Source organism: Dreissena polymorpha, chromosome 5 (genome assembly GCF_020536995.1).
Source record: "Dreissena polymorpha isolate Duluth1 chromosome 5, UMN_Dpol_1.0, whole genome shotgun sequence".
In the NCBI taxonomy this organism is placed as follows: Eukaryota; Metazoa; Mollusca; class Bivalvia; order Myida; family Dreissenidae; genus Dreissena; species Dreissena polymorpha.
This window is the reverse complement of record NC_068359.1, coordinates 31,775,478-31,797,100: the sequence shown is the minus strand read 5'-3', so window position 1 is coordinate 31,797,100 and position 21,623 is coordinate 31,775,478. Positions and strand designations below refer to the sequence as shown.

Sequence of the window (21,623 nt, the reverse complement as noted above, 5' to 3'; positions counted from 1 at the left end):
AGGGTTAACGTAGCTGCAATTCCAGCTATTGATTTATACCTAAAATATTTTTGTATGTCGATGCGTGTTCTGGAATGGGCCATAAATCTGTCAGACAATACATATTAGTCGGATATCAACTACTCCATCTTTGAATGTCTATGGGCAATTTTGAATATTGCAGATAAATGGTTTATTACATATTAAAATGCAATAATGATACCAAAGGTTATGGTTCTTATGCACAGCAAATCCCTTCAGTGATATCTATAAACCTTTGAAGTTTCACATTGATTTCTCCGATAGTTCGAGTTCAACATGTATACCCTGGGCACCAAAGCAGAAGGCCGCAAGAACAGCCAAACAGCCAACCATACAGTACAACCCTCATACATTTTTCTTGTGATGGAGGATAAAATAACAAAAAAAGTACTTAGTCTACAAGCACGTTTTTTCTATGTAACTTGTATGGTTATTATATAGTTGTTCTATGCCACCATACAAATGTGCTTGTGAGCAAAGTTGAAAACAAAACTTACACAATATAGAGCTATCAAAGCGAACCAATATAAACCTCAACAAGTGAATATTCACATACAGATGGCATTACAATGCCCTGCACAAAAAGACATGATATACCAGACCTTTAATACTGTATAGTTAACCGCAATTTTTTTTTGCCCTAGTAGAAATGTACCGGTACCAGCCCAATTTGGAAAAAATTGAGCTAAAAACCCCTGAAATCGGGAATATTTGCGTTGTGTGAAGTCTTCATATTGGGAAATTGGTGTATTTGATTTTTTGCTTTCGAATACTTTAAATTTGATAACTAAGTGTTGTTAAGTTGCCAATATTATATAAACTTAGGTTCAAGCCATAGAGCTGCATAGAGAAACTAACTAAATGTTGCAATTGATTTTATATAAAAAAAACATTATAAAAGTTTTTTCCATATTGGGAAAGAGCTGTTATCCGGTATTTTATAAAGAAGGAAAAAAAATAGCTGAGTTAAGATTGGGTACCAGAGTATACACACATTTACAAACTTCCAGGGTTACAAACTTGCATTTTACCACTGTTGCCCACTTTGTTCTCTTTTTGCGGTACAAAGGACATAGGAATTTCCAGACCAAATCTATTAAGGGTCCCATTAAAATGTTAAGGGGCCACAAAGTGATTTTGGGGTCTTGCTTATTTATATCTCTGAACAACTATAACATTCACTGCGCAACATTCTCCAGTAGTTTGTTATTACTGTAAATGCAGTTAATGCTGCCAGAATTTATCCAAACATACAGCCATTGAACACATTATAAGACCCAAAACTCAGCAATTCCTTATCTTTGCATTTGGCCAAGAACATCAAAAAACCATAACTGGGCAAAAATCAATCTGGTTTCATGCATGTATAAAATAAGCCCTGATGCAATTCCAGGTTTTCCCAGACATCTTATTGAACAAGATCATAAACAACTCAACTGGGATGCAAGATGGAAAACAGACTTGTACAATAGGGCAGACAGAACAAATATCCTGCAAAGCAATAAATAGTCACTGTTTCCATGTCAGCGAAAATATTAATTTTGGAAAAAATTGTATAGCTAAGATTTGATTAAATATTGTTAGGACCCTGAACCAATAGGTAGGTCATGAAACACTCTTGAATAGTAGCCTATAAACAGGCCGCGCACAATTTAACTTAAAAGGTTACTGAATAGGTCGTAAAGTAAGTGACATGGAAATTTTTGCGAATTTCGTGAACTCAATGAATTTGCGATTATTTCTACCAGCCCAAATTGAGTTAATCGTTAAGGACTTATTAACTACTGATATGATAGAGAAGCAATTATTTAAAAACATTGCATTTTTCACAACTTGAGCAATTTTTTCACCGTTTGATAAGTACAATATCTTAACATTTCACATGCTATATGTCTGGTATTTTGAATTCGCTAACTTTTTGAAACGCGGAAATATAAACAATACAGTATATCAAAGTATAGTGTTACAAAAACATACAGTACACAAAGGTCAGTCCTTAAACCGTTTCCCTCTCAGAACGAAAGTGAAAATGGCTATATATACATTGCAACCAGCGTAAAACCAGAACAGTCAGCCTAGCAGCTGTTCAGGTTTTATGCTGTTTGCTGCTCATCAGTATCTTAGGGTTTGAAATGCAAGTTCTAAAACTAAGAAAGGTCTTTAATTTAACTGGACAGGGCCCTTGCTACCCTTTGGGGGATTGCGGCCAGGGCCCTTAGAGGGGGAAATTGCGCGTCATTTTGGGCAAAAATAGGAATTATAGAAGATCTTTTGACCAACCATTCATTACTCAAAATTGCTATATTTTAATGTTATTTACATAAATATACACTTAGTTAAAGGTTAAGGTTAAGGTATTAGCACTCTAATGGAACATGTTGATTTCCTCTTTTTTCTTTGCATGTTTCTTAGTGTTGTGGTATTCTGCATTGATCATTAAAGATTAAATACAATTCACCGTACAATATTAATTTTTTTGACATTTTCAGTTTTGAACACTCAATTTTTTTTTTCTCCATTTTTTCTGAACCATGTATTTACAAAATTCACTCTCATTAATCCAAATATTGAACAAACAACACTTTTTTAGTATGTATTAATAGATAAATGCATAATACATACAAATATGATAGTTTAAAACATATGAGAAAAGGAATAAAGAAAATATAAACAAACAAGTGATGTCATCATCAGAGCTACAGATAAGGGCCGTACAGCTGTAAATACGCCTTTATGAAGATTTATGCATTAATTTTTACAAACTGGACGTACAATTACGACATTAATATCCATTTTACGCATTTACGAAAAAAATCTGGCCGTACCGATACGTCTGCGTCAGCGCAGCATGATTTGTTGGTCTCTAACTTAACGGCGCTTTTCGTAAATTTAAATTACCGAAAAGTTGTAGACTGGGTTCATATATTATTGTCTATTCTGTTGCGTGATTTCCTGTAACTTGTAAATTCGTCAAAAACGATATGTCTGCGCGCAATTGAATGCCGGCTTAACCGAAAGGGGCTCAAAACAACACTTTGTTGTCATATAATGACTTCATACGGTGTCTTCTAACCATCCTGTCATTAAATCTGTAAACCCAGAAAAAGACATTGTCGCCTCGATAATTATGAAACCTATGGAAATGTTTGTAAATAATCTAAGGGAGGCTACTAGAATACCCAAATTTATAGCAGATAACTAAGTAAGTCCTTGTCCATTTCTCACCATACTATTACTGTGCTTAAAATTGATTTCTCTATCACTCACTTGATGCTTTTAGCAATTACAGTTGGTAGGAAAACCAACTAGCTGACTGCCTTGTCTTAAATAATTAAAGTGATAGGAAATTAAGTACAGCCATAATGGCTTATTGACTTTCTGATAAATTTGCAAGTGCCTTAACAATGATTCTTAAGCAAGAACCATAAAATGGATAGGGACAGTTCATTTTGCAACAAAATGCTATCCGTTTTATCTCTTGCAAGAAGAATACTAAAGCATAAAATAAAACATACACATGCACAAAAGCTGTGGATATTAAACAAGAGGGCCATTAGGCCCTTAGGCGCTCACCTGAAAGCCAAAGGAACTAGACTATTCTGAAAAAAATGCAAGCTCATTCATGAAGATTATTTGGTCAAAAAAGTGACTTTTAACATGGTTTTTTATATTTGACCTTGTGACCTATTTTTGGAGCTCATATGACCCAGCTTCATTCTCTTGCAAAATTTCATTGGGACAAATGTTCTGACCAAGTTTCATGAAGATTGGCCAATAAATGTGGCTAATATAGTGTCAACAAGTTTTCACTAAAGCTATATAAGGACAACTGCCCCCCCCCCCCCTGGCGGCCATGTTTTTCAACAAACCATAACCATTTTCTAACTCACTCAAGCTATTGTTAGAAAAAATGTTCTGATCAAGTTTCATAAAGATTGGATAATAAATGTGACTTCTAGAGTGTTAACAAGGTTTTGTAGTAAATAGCCATTTAAGGAAAAATGCCACGCCCCCTTGCGGCCATGTTTTTTAACTGATCTCAACCATTTTTTAACTTAGCCCAGATATTATTTCATGGTAGTTCAAATATTCTGACCAAGTTTCATGAGCATTGGACCACAAATATGACTTCTAGAGTGTTAACAAGGTTTTACCATACAGTAAAGCCATATAAGGAAAACTGCCCCGCCCCATGGTGGCCATGTTTTTCATTCAACTGGAACCATTTTCGAACTCGTCCAAGATATTATTGGGACACATGTTTTGACCAAGTTTCATAAAGATTGGACTAAAAATGTGACTTCTAGAGTGTTAACAAGGTTTTACTAGTACTAGCTATAGCCATATAAGGAAAACTGCCACGCCCCCTGGCAGCCATGTTTTTCAACCAACCGGAACCATTTTCGAACTCGTCCAAGATATTATTGGCACACACATGTTCTGACAAAGTTTCATGAAGATTGGACTAAAAATGTGACTTCTAGAGTGTTAAAAAGGTTTTAGCCATATACATGTGTGCAAGGAAAACTGCCACGCCCCCTGGCGGCCATGTTTTTCAACCAACCGGAACCATTTTCAAACTCGTCAAAGATATTATTGGGACAAATGTTCTGACAAAGTTTCATGAAGATCGGACAATAAATGTGACTTCTAGAGTGCTAACAAGGTTTTACTATAGCCATATAAGGAAAACTGCCACGCCCCCTGGCGGCCATGTTTTTCAATCAAATGGAACCATTTTGGGTTTCGAACTCGTCCAAGATATTATTGGGACACATGTTCTGAGTAAGTTTCATGAAGATTGGACAATAAATGTGGCCTCTAGAGAGTTAACGAGGTAAATGTTGACGACACACGACGCACAACGGACAAAAGGCGATCACAATAGCTCATATGTATTCATCATTTTCAAATGAGATTAATACAGTTTACATTTAGGAAGAGGAAGAGTTCTAAAGGAATTATGAAAAATCAAATCTACTCCAGAGGGACTCCAACAGTTTGATATGATGAAAAGAGGCATATAGATGTATCAGGGAATCGCTGACACCATTGTAATACGTTTCATTATAAAATTTAATATTTTTTATTGATAAACATTACTACTCAAGATTACAAAAAGATACTTAACTCTGAATTCATACTATGGTAGGAACCTATGAGATCAATGAACATAGATGTGTAGATTATTCTTAGCTATGTTTTTCCAAAGTTGTGTGGATTTTCATATTTGTATTCTGTATTACATTGTGTATGAACACAATCATTAATCATCAATACTACATGTAGTGTGGTCAAAGAAAATGTTTAACCAGCACATTCTGTAAGCAAATTAATGCTAATTGATTGTGACTTAATCATTATGCTGCAAAGTGAGCTTTGTGAGTGACTACAATTTATGATGAATAAACTCTGTATCAGCATTGTAACATGATTCTGACAGATTATTGAGAATCAATAGGCAGATTTCACAAGTTTAGGAATCTGTTTAGCTGTCAGAGAGTATTCAATGTGGCATCATTGTGTGTCACAACTCCAATGTCATTCAACATGACAATAATCATAAATAATGTAATAATTGAATAAATAATAAAATAAGTGGTAACAATCAATAATTTAAGGACAATGTTTTAACAGAAATATGGACAATTTGGAAGAGGTTTTCAACAGCAATTAACAATATCTACACAATTATTTAATTGTCAAGTTGCTACTAGCTGGTCTTTAATTAAATTTAACTCTCTAAGGGACTACTTAAGCATTAAAATACGTATCTAAAAGGTAAAGGGTTAAAACAAAATCCTGAAAATACTACTTTTAAAGTGAAAAAGACAATTGTTCGAGTTCCCCATTATGGGTCAGATTTGATGCGTACATAAGGAAGTTACGTTTGTTTTTTAACATTTGCAAAATATCAAAGAACCCAGTATGTTTATTCTATTGTGTAGATGGGCAGTTGAATTCCAATAAAAATGAAAAATATCCCAAAATAAATTCATATTTTGTCTGGAAAAATACACGCAAAGCAGTATGTTGCCGGAGGACAATAACCTTAAACAAAACAAATATTAATTTTACCAATTTTATAATCTAATAGTTCCAAATATTGGTATGTGTTTACTTGGAGTGTTGCACATATTTTTTAAAAAGGAAATTTATAATTAGTAATAAAACTTACTTATCATGTGCGAAATAAATTATGTAAACCACACACAGATTCATTGATTTTCTAGATACTCTCGATCTAAACAGTCATTTTTGCTTGATTTTACAGTTTTTTTTAATGGTACATTTTTCATTGCTCCAGCTAGCCTAGGCCTGAATGGAAGGACGAATTCAAGCACCCTGCCGTCACTATGTCCCACCTTGCCTCCATGGATCCCACTATGCCTTTTTTTATCTGATCACATTAAAGTACAGAAAATTGTATTGTAGTTTTAATTAATAATCCAAATTTACCGGGTGAAACTAGTTTTATTAATTAAAGAAAGAATGTTTTAAAGCAAAAGAAAAAAATACAAACTATATAACAACTGTTATATTGAATATATGCCATAGGGATAATATGACTGTGTTTGTTAAATTACTGTTTTGATACAAGAGCACCCTGCCCTCTTAATTCCTTGCTGGAGCAATGTCCTTTTAAAGAATTGCTTGTGTCTTGAATGGATTGTAATGCATATAAACTTACAAATATAAAGATTTTTGCAATATATTAAATAATTATCCTCAAAGCTGGATGTTTTGTGTGCATATAAACTTCATGGCAGTTTCCTCAACAAATATTTTAATCAAGTAAGGGCAAAAATATAATGTAACTGTATCTCATGTCAATTTTCAGTAACAAATAATGTAGAGATACTTGTGTGTTTATAAAACTGAAAACCAATTCAATGCAGAGCAAGATACATGTATTTGTAAAGAACAGAAACATTTTAATGTATCACTTACATGACTATCATAACTGTTTGTTTTTACATGGGTTTTACTATAGAAACACAACATTTTATTTACCTGACATGCATTGTATAAAATTTGATGTTCGTATTTTTTCACGCCAAGGTTATTTTGAAACATTTCATACAATTGTTCTTTGCTTAGAATGAGCTCTGATGCAGCAGTTAGTGTTCTCTGAGCCTGTTTTCTGGGATCTTCCTCCCCTCTGAAAATTGCATCAAATTTGGTCATCCAAGAGCTAAGCACAGTTTCTTTACTCAAGCCATCGATTTCCGGCAAGCTTCTTACTCTTTTCTCAATGTTGTTTTTAAACACTTCTCGAAAATCATTTGCAGACGAACCACCACTTTTAACCATGTTCATTACCCTATCACTTTTCAGAAAAACTTCATAATAGCTTTGAACTGCATTTGTGAAAGCTTCATCCGCAACAATTGATGTTTCCCCAATTAGGAAAGCATTGAATCTTTCTTTAATTGTTTGTAACTGTGGTTTAGTTATCTTCGTTTGCCTTCGAGCCATATCAGTGGGCTGTTTAGCATTGAATGGGTACGCGATGCATCTCATCACAAACACATACAACTGTAGCCTCTGCTTTCTTTCCTCGTCCTCTCTTTCCAGTTTCTCTGTATCGAGTTCAATTTTCTCTCGTTCATGTCGCTCAATTGGCTGGATGCTGGGGCTTCCAGGTCGGATGCTGTTGGACCGTGAATGTACCTGGGCCCCTGTGAGAACACTAAGGTTATCACCACTTGTTGATAAACTCCTTTGCTCCACACTTGGGATGCTGAGTACGTCTGAATTATCATCTTCAGCAACCTCATCATCCGATTCTTCCTCACTTGATGACGGATCAAGCATTATTGCTTATAAACTTGATGGTTCAGTTACTAAAAAACCGTGCATTACTAAACACGTTGTTATTAAGGTGCATGCAGATGTTTAATCAACATCAGCACCCGATGGCTACTGTATATCAATTTGACAATTAGCTTTCAATTGCGCATGCGCAAATATATCGGAAAGTGACGGAAACCAACGAACATACTAAAGGCTTGAAAACAAGAAAACCATATCATTTTGCATTTTTATTATCATAATATTATAATATAGTTTACTATATCAAATACAAAATAGGTTTCAATAAAAATAAATAATAAGTAAAAGTCATGACGTCATTCACCAAAAAACGTTTCGGAACGCAAATGTTCAACCCGCACATGCAAATTACAATGGCGGCCATAATCATTTTGGTTACTATTTTGGAATGTTAAATTTAGAATTGAGCTTAACTGTTTAAAAAATGGATTATACGATTGTGACAATTCATTTGTTGTTGGAATATATTTATAGTGCACATTTGTTAAAATGTTTTGATTGGCACCATTCTGTAAAACAGCGGTGCAAAGCTGTTTGTTTATAAAAACAGGATCGACCTAATTTTCGGATGAATTTATTGTTTTTAAGGTTTTAAAGTGAATTTTGTTAATTTGATAAAGTAACAGTACGAGTGTCGTCTTCAGCATTGCCTATAACGTCAAAGGTATGTCATAAAGTATGTATACTCATAGCCGTAGTTCACGGGTTTCATGTGCATTTGAATAAATAACCGGTCCTAAGTAATGTTTTGACATTTCACCGTTAACCGCCAAATCTATTCATCTAGTAAATCAAAATATTTATTATTGATAGGCATTTAGGCAACTTTTGTTTAGAAGAATTGAAAAACCTTATCAGGCAGCTTTGAGAAGAAGCTCAGAAAGTGAAGAATGTTATGTTTTATTGTTAATCAATGCTGAGCCTCCCCATGATATTTTTTTCAGACTGTGTTATTGGAAAGTTTAGATTGCATTTCCCCTGGGTTTCCCTCATGCATTTGAGTACTCAATTTAATATCAAATACATGGTCAGTTTCAATGTTTAAAGTTGTTTCACTGATTTTGTATTTATTTTTTTCATTACTTTCGTAATATTGATGTTACCAACTATATTATCATTTTAAAAAGTATGTAATTACTTTTAAAAAAAAGTGCCTTTATAAGTCTCAATAAGCTTTATTTGTATATAAATAACTTTTTTTTTCAACTTGATAAAGAACACAGATAACCAAAATAATATAATAATGTTAACATCAATTTATTAAACAGTATTCTGCATAAATCATTTCAAAATTAATTAATTAAACATAGAATCACACCAATGAACATCATTTGAAAGGGATAAAGAAATAAAAAAGTAAAGCATCTCACTTCAAATTATTAAACAGTTATATTTGGTCATTTGGACATGATATACATGAACATCAGCTTCTGTTGTAAAAATGTTTTCTGTTAGTGGTGGATGATTTCCAGGTTCATTTACATGTAACTGAATGTTTTTCATGCCTATTTCCTGACAGAAAGGCCCAGATAAGGCCTGAAATAACATAAAACATATTTTTACAAACTATCAACAACAAACCAACCAACCCATGCGAAAGAGGTCGGACCTCGGACATTTCCGATAAAATTTGCTGATATCCGGTATCTTTCCCGAAACTGGCGGTCCTCGTGTCCGAAACGAAAAAAACAATAAGTAAAACTTTGTTTTGGTTGGAAATGAAAATGAAACTACGAATATGTCAAAAAATACTGACTGGTATGAATTAATCTACTTTGATAGACGGTTTGACGATGAAATAAAAAGATTTGTTACAAACCAGTCGAACTTGCTATCTTTACTTGTGACATAACAAACACGTAGTGCTATTCTTTGAACCTGTCAAATACTGCGCGTTGTTTTGTGACGTTAGCGACACAACAAATTTTTGATTGGTTGAAATGAATTTTACTGGTTTCAATCCTTGTGATGATCGTAAAGCGAAAGCGGGGAACCATACAACCTTTGCCTGTTCCGTGTCAACATTGAAAGCGAAAATCAGCACTTCAACCGGTTGCGAATACGTGTATTTTTTATCAGGTGATTTTGTTTCATATTGTATTTGTTTTACATTTTTGCAATACCTTTTATTTGTGTAAAGTCTTAATCTATTAATTTATGAGCCTGATTATTATTTTTTAACTAAACACTTAAACTAGCTGTAAAGTGTGTCACTGTCAGACGCATAATGTCATTTTCATTGCTACGTTATTTTGACGGGGCTAAGTCTGGCGAAAAAAGAAAAAGCCAGGTGAGTAGTGACCAAAGAGCAGAGGAAAATATAAAGAGGTGGAAGGCTTATGAAGTAGAAAAACGTGACGAAAGAGGATTTCAAGAGGTTTGGAAAAAGGACAGGCCATGGCTTCAATTTAATGATGTTTTTGGAATTGTAAAAAGTTGTGAAAGAAATAATGATACAAATAAACTCTATTAAAGGTATTCTCTGGTATTTGGTTAAAGAAGAACAAGGTCCGGTAAAATCTGGTGAGGTCCTGTAAATTTTAAAAGTTATAGGACCTCATGTCCTCTAAGAATTTTTTGTCTTTCGCATGGGTTGAAATCAACACATAAATGTCCCTATCTTTAAATGTCCGAATTTTAACATTATCCGAAATATAGTACATCGAGTGAATGATATACTTTTTATTTCAGAAATTGTTGGGTATCTTAATCAAATTATATCCTTCCCATAACATTATAATAATGAAACTATTAAACAGAAAAACTCACAAATACCTCTTGAAACAAGTTTTTATTTGTTTTTGTGGAGAAATTAGGATGCTTTAGCCAGCCCCATGGTTTTGATTAAACAAATGGCGGCCCTAATGATCTTAATAATAATTGATCGTCGTGACAGTTTGTCCCCGTGTTTCTTAATTCAGCGATTTTCCTCCTTCTTTATAAAGTACCGGTAAACGGTACTTTCCCAATCAAACGAAAATTCCCAAATTCCCAAAACGGTACTTTCCCAATCGAGCGAAAATTCCCAAATTCCCAATCGGCATCTGGAAAAATCCCAATCAGCGTCCGAATTTTTTCTCAAAACGATAGAAAGTTTCGTAAAAAAACCAACTTTCGGCGAGCGAACAAAGAAAATCGTATAGTTGTGTGTAACCACGCGCTCGATTAATTTCGGGTTTTATTATTCAGCGCATTCAATCAATAGAGTTGTTACTGTTTCCGGTTCTTTTGCCAGGCAGCCAGCGTACTGTTTTACGTCGGTTTGTAACCTTATCGTAGTTTGAAATGAGTCATAATAGCAAATATTATGCCAAAAAAACCAATCGGAACCATCTATCACAGGACACATTGACAGCAATAATGATGCTGTGCAGGGAGGGATGCAAGCAACTGAGTGATGATCAAACATCAAAGATTGTTGAAATTTTCACAAAAATGAAAGAGAGAGACATTGCTTTAAAAGAGATTAAAACAACTAGTAATTGATTTGGTGTGTTCTTTATAATATTTTGTTATTTATATAAACTTTATAACTTAATGGTCATTAAGGCATGCCTGCAAATGATTATTTAAATGGGTATGTTCAATTAAGTATGAACTGTATGATGTATTCAATAAGACCCAAACTTCACGATGCGATTTTCCCAATTTCAGGATTTCACGACTCGATTTTTCCCAATTTTGAGGTTTTCACGACTCAATTTTTCCCAATCGGACCGGTACGGGTACTTTTCCCAATTGGACAAGGAAAATCGCTGTAATTTATTGCTCAATGTCATAAAGGAGCCGTTAATCCGATAATAACCCTCATAAAACTTGACAATAGCAGTAAAAACACAGTTTGTAACACTTACACGCTTCAGTGATTTCACTGCACTGTAGGTCGCTTACATTGTCGTTAATCAATATTTACAACCCAGGGGTTGAAGAATTTTTCCAGTGCCACTCGCCCTGCAGGGCAAGTAGGCCTGATAATCCACTCGCCCTTCACTTTAATCTACTTGCCCAGTATTAAAAAAATAGATATCTATATTTATAGTTATGATCAACCAGAACCTTTTGAACCTACTTAACATAGTGACACTAAACTGGAAACAAATTAACAACATTATCTGATGGATTATATTTGCTTTCCTTACGTTTTCTGCACCTCTTTCCTTTTCTCAATTCTTTCCGCTTCTCGTTTTAACGACCTTTCTAATTCTTTCTGTTCCCTGTCGCCACCACCTTGCAGATATTTTAAAATAGAACCCTTTTCCATTTTAATATTTCAGACGAACTTTTACTGAAAGACACGCTTGATTGACAAACGGTTACAATATGGTAAATTTTGCCTAAGGCTTCTGATCACGAAATTCGGAATTATTCTGTTTATTAATTATTATTTTTTCTGTTTATTTTTAATTCAATATAAGAAGTATATAAGATAGTTAACCAGTGATGTATTATTGTTTTATTGATATTTATGCCCCCCTTCGAAGAAGAGGGGGTACAGTACACTCCACGCGTTTTCCCCAATTTCCCTCCATACTCCGCGGTGATTGACCTGGAGGGAGATTAAGAAAATCCCGCCAGACGCGGCGTTTGCATGATTTTGGACACAGCGGTTAACGATCGGCAAAACTGATTAGCCCACGTGGCGGCCCTCGGCGTTGGCAACGCGGGGGAATTTTGTTTGACTTCCTGATTTTCAAATAAAATAATATTTATTACAAGTACATACATGTACATGTAGTATAATATTTGCAATAAAAAAAAACAACCAAGATAGATCGATCCCGACGTGGTTGTAGAAGTTAAAGTAGTTGTTGTTGTATAGAAAACGCGTTGATTTACGACAAACAAAACGTCGTCTTTTAACTAATACTTACCAATTAATATAAACACAGTTTGCAACATTGTTTTTATTTTGATAATTTAATCCAAAGTTTTCATGTTAGCAGGTGATTTTCTATACTGAACATGTAAACAAATGACCAAGGACCCTAAAAATCTCGCAAATCTGTGTGAATTGACAGTTTGAAGTAATCAAAGAAAAGCCGCTTCCTGTCTAAAGGCATAACTTACTCAAGTAAACACGTTCAACGAATGCATAAGGAATGGTTTTAATTGTCCGAACAAAGTCAATTCTCTACTCGCTAATGCATTTATTTTCTCTTTGAAGTTAGGTTATACCATTGATTGCTAAAAGAAGGTGGTAACTATTGAGTTGATAGTTGCATTTAATATTCACAGTTGTATTCTTGTTGCGTCGACATTCAAAACAATGTTTACCAGTAATTATGGACCAAATCGGCAGAGTGACATTCACACATGTTAATCCCTTTTGTCAAAACACCGCTGACAGCAGTCTTCACAATAGGTCAGTAGACAAGCTTTGCGTGTTTTCATAACGTCAAACACTTAAAATCCAGTTCCGCCCAGATGTCTTCTTTAATCAGTTTACAGTACAATTACTGTTAAAATAATTACTCTAGTAAAATACCGTAACGATAAAGATTCATCGTGTATGATTTGAAATTATTTTGGAGGAAATATCAACTTATTCGCGATATAATTTTGTTAAAAAATACTTAAGAAACTTTTAACCGAAATCAACAAAATTCAATGTTCTCTGCGCTTTAAAGTTTGTATAAAAAAAAATCAATACACGCACGCTTTGCAGGAGTATACCTTGTACATTGCAGCTGCAGCATAATTTTCGCGCGCTTTTGTCGGGAAATATACATGATGACTGTATATTGGAAGCATTTGTAAACGTTGTGTTAACATTAAAAATCGTAGTGTGTTTCGGATTACTAATTATTATTCTCATTTGGAAATTTTACGGAACATTTATTCTTGTCTATGATTTGTTATGTGTTATGTGTTATGATTTAAATCTTGTGTTATGATTTAAATATTAATTTGTCAAATGTCTTATATTCAGTCATATTGTAGACGTACCTGTGAATTAAAAAACATAATTTTTATACGTATTAATTTTCTATACAATTATCTTTTTTATACATGTACTACAGTATTTAAACAATTTATTATAACAATTTTTTTATTTTTTGGCATGCCCAGTAGCACACTGCTAACACGGCGTTGCGCGGCGGTTACTGATAAGAACGGAAATTGTCTGCATTTACCAACTAGACTAAAGTAATACACGACGCGGGAATTAGCGAATGCGGCATAACGCCGAGCGTTTTATAGAGTTCACCTTGCTCTCTCAACGCCGCGTGAACACTCGCTAGCAGAAAAAAAAACGGGGAGGGAGCGCGTTTTTTGGGGAAAACGCGTGGAGTGTACTGTATATTGCTTTGCTCATGTCGGTCTGTCGATCGGTCCGTCCACCAGGTGGTTGTCAGACGATAACTCAAGAACGCTTGGGCCTAGGATCATGAAACTTCATAGGTACATTGATCATGACTCGCAGATGACCCTTATTGATTTTGAGGTCATTAGGTCAAAGGTCAAGGTCACGGTGACCCGAAATAGTAAACTGGTTTTTGAATGATAACTCAAGAACGCATACGCCTAGGATCATGAAACTTCATGGGTAGATTGATCATGACTCGCAGATGACCCCTATTGATTTTGAGGTCACTAGGTCAAAGGTCAAGGTCACGGTGACCTGAAATAGTAAAATGGTTTCCGGATGATAACTCAAGAACGCATACTCCTAGGATCATATAACTTGATTGGTAGATTGATCATGACTCGCAGATGACCCCTATTGATTTTGAGGTCACAAGGTCAAAGGTCAAGGTCACGGTGACCTGAAATAGTAAAATGATTTTCGGATGATAACTCAAGAATGCTTTTGCCTAGGATCATGACACTTCATAGGTACATTGATCGTGACTCACAGATGACCCCTATGGATTTTCAGGTCACTAGGTCAAAGGTCAAGGTCACAGTGACAAAAAATGTATTCACACAATGGCTGCCACTACAACGGACAGCCCATATGGGGGGCATGCATGTTTTACAAACAGCCCTTGTTACATTAAAATTCACGGAATGACAAATATATTTAACAGTTTTATTCACTTTTAATCGATTAGCTAAGAGCACTGACAACGACGACAAGAGCGCAGCTGATTTCAAGAATTATTTTTACTGTGCCCGTGACGCCATTTTTCATTGTCAAAACGAAAGTGCAGTTTCTTTGTGTACTAAACGCATTTTTTGTTCGTTCGAAAAATTGTTTGCAATTTGTATCGATGTGGAAGGAGTTCTGGAACTGAATGTATATTTCTCAACTCGAAAAACAGCACTCGCCCGGTCGGTCGAGTATTTAACAAATTTTACTCGCCTGACCGTCAACTTCACTCGCATATGCGAGCGGTCAAGTGGATTCTTCAACCCCTGCAATTGACAGACGCTGGCCCCTAATGCTTCAGATTCGCAGTACATTTTTCAGATAGGATTTTACCGATTTTTGAAATTTGCCATATAAAAATTGGAGCCACTTTTAAAAATATAGCACTGATTGGCGCCAATGGCGATCGACAGCGAAACCCCTGATTAAATGGCCTGTGGAAAGCACTGGAACTTTGTCCTATTTATATTTGTATGTCAAGTTGTTGAAGAATTTCATCATTTCAGGGAATTTAAATGGTGACGTAGTAAATATCTCAATTAACGTCAACTTAAATAGACAGGTTTCTGTTCTGAACATATGATGTAGGCATGAAATAAATTTATGCTACACATTTAAACAGCAATTTTTTCCTTCTCAATAAAGAACCCGTACAAGTAACAGCATCATCGGACACCCCCGGTCTATTCATTAAGTTACTCTCCATTCCTAGATAGATGAGCGGAGCGTAATCAGCAGCCGTGGGTATCCGACGATTAAGTAACAGGTACTTTCCCAAATGAGGCAAAACTACAAATTCATAATTGCTGTCTGAAAATTTCCCAAAAGGATAGAAAATGTCAATTTTGTTCCAAAAGAGCATTATCTGCAAGTGGACATATAAAATACTAAAATAAATAAAGACCCATAATTACACATAATTGCAAGTCATATATACCTACTGCATCATATCTTACATATTAAATGTGTTCATAATCTATTTCCAGGCACACCATATCTGCTAGAAATGTGAAGTCCTGTCAGTTGAGATGAGTTGTTTAATGAGACGACCAGGCCTTTCTGAAAACAATTTTTGTAGAAATGGCGGAGATGATGAGTGAGTGCACATAATGTATTGCTTAAGTAAATGTGAACTATTCTGTTATTTGTTGTCATTATCAATTTACTGAAACCCAAATTTAGTTATTTAACAAATTCCTTCCAAACATTTAATGAGTAAGATATCTTTAAAGCACTTGACAATGTATGTTTTACAACTTTTTTGTCAAAACGTATGCAAGGATTTCAAATTAAATTACAGAAATATTCTCCTTCTTGATTTTGTAAGAATTTTTCGTCAAATTATTTGTATGGCAACAAACAGGCATGCCGCAAGATGTCCAGAGCGTAACTATCTAACTTTGTCCAGCATGGATCAGGCTTTTTCCGCCCTATGCCACGGGTCCGAAATTCGGCCCCATTCCCAATGCAAATCTGTTTGTTTTTTTCCCAATTGAAAAAAAAATTCCCAATTGCAAAAAAAAAAAAAAAAAATCATTTTTTTTTTTTACCTTAAAACATATAGGTTTACCTGATCCGGTGTAGAAAATAGAAAGTGTTGCATAATTAAATTATCTGTTGCCTTGAATTTGTTTTAAAAACTGTAAAATATGTTAATGATTATTTAAGACTTTCCTTATTTTCCTCAAAATCCAGCGCTTCGCACGATTTTTTTTACCTCAAAAAAGGCCAGGCCTTTTCCCCAAATTCAGATTAAAAGACCTGCACTTATCTCACATGTTCATAATACTTTGTAAAATTTTAATAATAAGTTATCAAAATAGTCGTTTTTACCAGTTAACGGCTTCTTTGAAATATAAGAAACACTATTTACATGCGATAATTTTCCCTATTGAGCCAATTTTGCGAATAATTTTTTACCCAAAATTGGGGTTTTCACAACGCGAATTTCCCAAAATTCCAGTGTGGCGTATTCCCAAAATGGAGCGGAAAAAGCCTGTGGATAAATTTTTCGTATAATGCATGAGCATTATGAGACAAGTGTCTCACATTTAAGTCTCACGATTGTTTTTCTTCTTTATAAAGTACTGTAAATTTTTAAAATATTTGTTAGCAACAAATCAATTTCACCATTTTACCAATCTGAAGAAATGCACGACGGTAATTTTCCCAATATTGTGATTTTTCCCGCTTATTTTGCCCATCGGTACTTTTCCTTATTAGGAAAAAAATCACTGAAGTCAAATATGAATTACATTGTAAGTCCATTGTTATGCAGGCCTTTTCCGCTCCATTTTGGGAAAACGCCACACTGGAATTTTGGGAATTTCGCATCGTAAAAAAACCCATTTTGGGAAAAAAATAATCGCAAAACTGGCTCAATTGGGAAAAATAATCACATGTTATAGTTCAAAGAAGCCGTTAACTGGCAAATAACGACTATTTTGATAACATATTATTAACATTTATACAAAATCTTATGAACATGTGTGATAAGTGCAGGGTTTTTCCTCTGATTTGAGGAAAGGGCCTGGCCTTTTTTGAGGGGAAAAAAATCGCACGAAATGCCGGATTTTGGGGAAAATAAGGAAAGTCTTAAATAATCAATTTAACATATTCTACTGTTTTTAAAACAAATTCAAGGCAACAGATAATTTAATTATGCAAATTTTTTCTATTTTCTGCACTGGATCAGGTTAACTTATATATTTAAAGGTTAAAAAGGCCTGTTATGGTCACAATTTCAAGTCAAATAAAAAAAGAATTTAGAAAATTAGACTTTAGCACTTTGTTCAGAGCACAGGCCTTTTCCGCCCTATGCCACGGGTCCGAATATCGGGCCCCATTCCCAATGCAAATCTGGTTGTTTTTTTCCCAATTGAAAAAATAATCCCCAATCCAAAAAAAAAAATATTTATTTTTTTTTTTTTAAACCTTTTAATATATAAGTTAACCTGATCCAGTGTAGAAAATAGAAAAATATTGCATAATTAAATTATCTGTTGCCTTGAATTATTTTAAAACAGTTAAATATGTTAAATTGATTATTTACTAAAGGCCATTGGCCATTTCCCTACAATCAGAAAAAAAAAACTGCACTTATCACACATGTTTATAAAATTTTGTAAAATTTTCATAATATGTCATCAAAGTAGTGGTTATTTACCAGTTATAGGCTTCTTTGAATTATAAGAAACACTATTACATGCGATTATTTTTCCCAAGCGAGCCAGTTTCGCGATTATTTTTTTCCCCAAAATGGGGTTTTTCACGAATCGAAATTCCCAAAATTCCAGTGTGGCGTTTTCCCAAAATGGAGCGGAAAAGGCCTGGAGCACATCTTTACCAGTTTGGATAAAATTTAAAATGACTTGGCTAAAGGAATAACAATGATGAAACTGTGTGTGGCGCTCAATAGCCAGGTCAAAGGTCATGGTCTATATTCAAAGTAAGAGGTCAAATTTAGGCCATCAGTCCTGAACATTTTTTTTGTATTATTACTTTATCTTTGTAACTTTGGATGGATTTTCAGCTCACCTGTCACGAAGTGACATGGTGAGCTTATGTGACCGTGTGATGTCCGGCGTCCGTGTGTGCGTGAGTGTGTCCGTCAACAATTTGTTTGTGTAGACAGTAGAGGTCACAGTTTTCATCCAATCTTTATGAAATTTGGTCAGAATGTTTATCTTGATAAAATCTGGGTTGGGATTGTATTTGTGTCATCTGGGGTCAAAAACTAGGTCACTAGGTCAAAAACTAGTTCACATAATAGGTCAAATAATAGAAAAACCTTGTGTAAACAATAAAGGTCACAGTTTTCATCCAATCTTAATGAAATTGGGTCAGAATGTTTATCTTGATGAAATCTGGGTTGGGAATGTATTTGGGTCATCTGGGGTCAAAAACTAGGACACTAGGTCAAATAATAGAAAAACCTTGTGTAGACAGTAGAGGTCACAGTTTTCATTCAATCTTTATGAAATTTGGTCAGAATGTTTATCTTGATGAAATCTGGGATGGGATTGTATTTGGGTCATCTGGGGTCAAAAACTAGGTCACAAGGTCAAAAACTAGGTCAAATAGTAGAAAAACATTGTGAAGACAGTAGAGGTCAGAGTTTTCATCCAATCTTTATGGAATTTGGTCAGAATGTTTATCTTGATAAAATCTGGGTTGGGAATGTATTTGGGTCATCTCGGGGTTAAAAACTAGGTCACTAGGTCAAATTATAGAAAAACCTTGTGTAGACAATAGAGGTCGCAGTTTTCATCCAATCTTAATGAAATTTGGTCAGAATGTTTATCTTGATGAAATCTGGGTTGGGATTGTATTTGGGTCATCTGGGGTCAAAAACTAGGTCACTAGGTCAAAAACTAGGTCACTAGGTCAAATAATAGAAAAACCTTGTATAGACAATAGAGGTCACAGTTTTCATCCTATCTTTATGAAATTTGGTCAGAATGTTTATCTTGATGAAATCTGGGATGGGATTGTATTTGGGTCATCTGGGGTCAACAACTAGGTCACAAGGTCAAATAATAGAAAAACCTTGTGTAGACAATAGAGGTAACAGTTTTTATCCAATCTTTATAAAATTTGATCAGAATGTTTATCTTGATGAAATCTGGGTTGGGATTGTATTTGGGTCACCTGGGCTCAATAACTAGGTCACTAGGTCAAATAATAAAAAAACCTTGTGTAGACAATAGTAACAGTTTTCATCTAATCTTTATGAAATTTGGTCAGAATGTTTATCTTGATGAAATCTGGGTTGGGATTGTATTTGGTTAGTCAGATGAGCGATTCAGGGCCATCATGGCCCTCTTGCTAAATAACTAGGCATAGGTACTAAGCATGATAGACTGAGTTTTGCATGTTGGTCCAAAGTGAAGTGTCCATTGAAATCTATAGACAAAGTGAATGTTGTACACTGCAGTTATGATGGCCCAGTGGACATGACGATGGCATCCGATGACCTGTACCGCTCTCCCACCCAGACCTACCCTGGATGCTTTGGTCTTCCTTACCAGGTAACTATATTTGGCACTCTCTGCCAGTGATCAATGCTTTTGTGTTGGTATCTTTTCAAATACATATACAAGTTAACTCATTATCAAATTGAGTTTGTTTTCATTTCAGTTATAAGTTAAAAAAGACAATCTGCTGTATTTCTATAAGTTACAGGACATGTCAGTTTTTTTTACCTTCTTTGAGACCTGCCGAATATCGGCCCTTTCCCGTAGACGAATTTTGGAAACCTTTTATTATCAAGTTAACATGATCCAGTGTAGAAAATAGAAAAATATTGCATATTATCTGTTGCCTTGAATTTGTTTTAAAAACGGTGAAATATGTTCAATTGATTATTAAAGACTTGCCTTATTTTCCTCAAAATAAGGTGTTTTGCACGATTTTTTTCTCCTCAAAAAAGGCCAGGCCCTTTCCCCAAAATCAGATATAAAAAAACTGCATGTACATGTATATTTGTATTGTACTTTTCTATACATGATAATATTTTAATAACAGGATGAACTAGTACTATTTAAACTCAATTTATGGCTATCTTCTACTTGAATCAGGATGCAGTAGTAGTGTTTTCCTATCTTAGTGTATAAGTATGTTGATGATTTGTCTCCCTTGTTGTGGTGTTGCAATTGACCTTTGTAAGTGTCAAAGACTTGTAATTTCCTGTTACATTTTTCTGGAATTGCACCAGCTGTAGAGTTATTGATTATGCACATTCATTTCAATGTTTTGAATGGATTACTGTCTATTTATTCATGTACCTAATTGTACCTGTGTTTTTGTGCTATTTGCTAAACCAATCAATAGTCATTGTATGTGCTTCACGGCTGACTAGCTGTCTAAAGAGGTAGGGTAAAACCTTTTATCTGATTGTATGCAATGTAAAGTGCCCCTCAGGCTTTACCTATTGGCTAATTTGGAAATGCCTTTTGTCAAATCAATATCTACAATGACATTCAATGATTATATGTATATACTGAAATGGTTTATTCAATGGACTGGCAAACAGATTAGTGGCAAACATAAATCTGATATGCCTTTTGTGTAGGATTGCTTGAATACAATAGTGTATGTATTAAATAGGTTTAGCCCTGTAATGGTGTTGGTAAGCTAAAATGAAAAACTTGTTGTTAAACGTCCATGTATGGATTTTGTTGTGAATACTGAGAAATAAGGATTCTGTTTGAAATTGTGATATCATGACTATCGGAATTAAAAGTTTAAAACATAAAAAGGTTTGTATAAAAAAAATTGCTATTTTTTAATGCTCTGTTCTTCCAAAAACTTATGTACAAAATGTGATGGACGAAGCAATTTTGTTGAACGCAACGCAATTAATAATTTTATACAGTTTTACAAATAATATTTAATGAGTCCCATTTACAAATTTGTTATGTCTGTTATATTAAATCTATAAATTTAAATTTATGATTGTCCTTGAAGGGCATTTTGAATGTGAGGAAGTCTGCAATACAAATTACTGTATGGTCACCAGGGCTTTCCTTAGACCCGCGCGAAAGTTATGCTGGCATATGTACGGTCTACATCGTCACATAACACGCTTTGCATCAGAGTTGCTAAAAAGAACCATAGAACCGGTATAACTGACCTTGTGGCAAAGTGACAAATTTGGATGCTGCATGTGCTT

General features: G+C 34.5%; 2 protein-coding genes across 9 annotated transcripts in view; one reads left to right on the top strand and one right to left on the bottom strand.

Annotated features, from left to right (window-relative positions):
* Positions 1-7,966, bottom strand: part of LOC127881757 (calcium-dependent secretion activator 1-like) — a 118,538-nt gene extending 110,572 nt beyond the window's left edge. For all 6 annotated transcript variants that reach the window (XM_052429854.1, XM_052429855.1, XM_052429856.1 and 3 more), the window contains exon 1: positions 7,036-7,966. In XM_052429854.1, the coding sequence (XP_052285814.1) occupies positions 7,036-7,839 (804 nt within the window). In that variant the 5' untranslated portion in view covers positions 7,840-7,966. The remainder of the gene's footprint in view (positions 1-7,035) is intronic.
* A 239-nt stretch (positions 7,967-8,205) lies between these two features.
* LOC127881756 (serine-rich adhesin for platelets-like) overlaps positions 8,206-21,623 on the top strand; it is a 59,026-nt gene continuing 45,608 nt past the window's right edge. For 2 of the 3 annotated variants that reach the window (XM_052429853.1, XM_052429850.1), the window contains exons 1-3: positions 8,206-8,521; positions 15,937-16,046; positions 19,887-19,980. In XM_052429853.1, coding sequence (XP_052285813.1) covers positions 15,979-16,046; positions 19,887-19,980 — 162 coding nt within the window. In that variant the 5' untranslated portion in view covers positions 8,206-8,521; positions 15,937-15,978. Of the gene's footprint in view, positions 8,534-15,936; positions 16,047-19,886; positions 19,981-21,623 lie in introns of all 3 variants that reach the window. The other variant, XM_052429851.1, reaches the window with a different exon arrangement.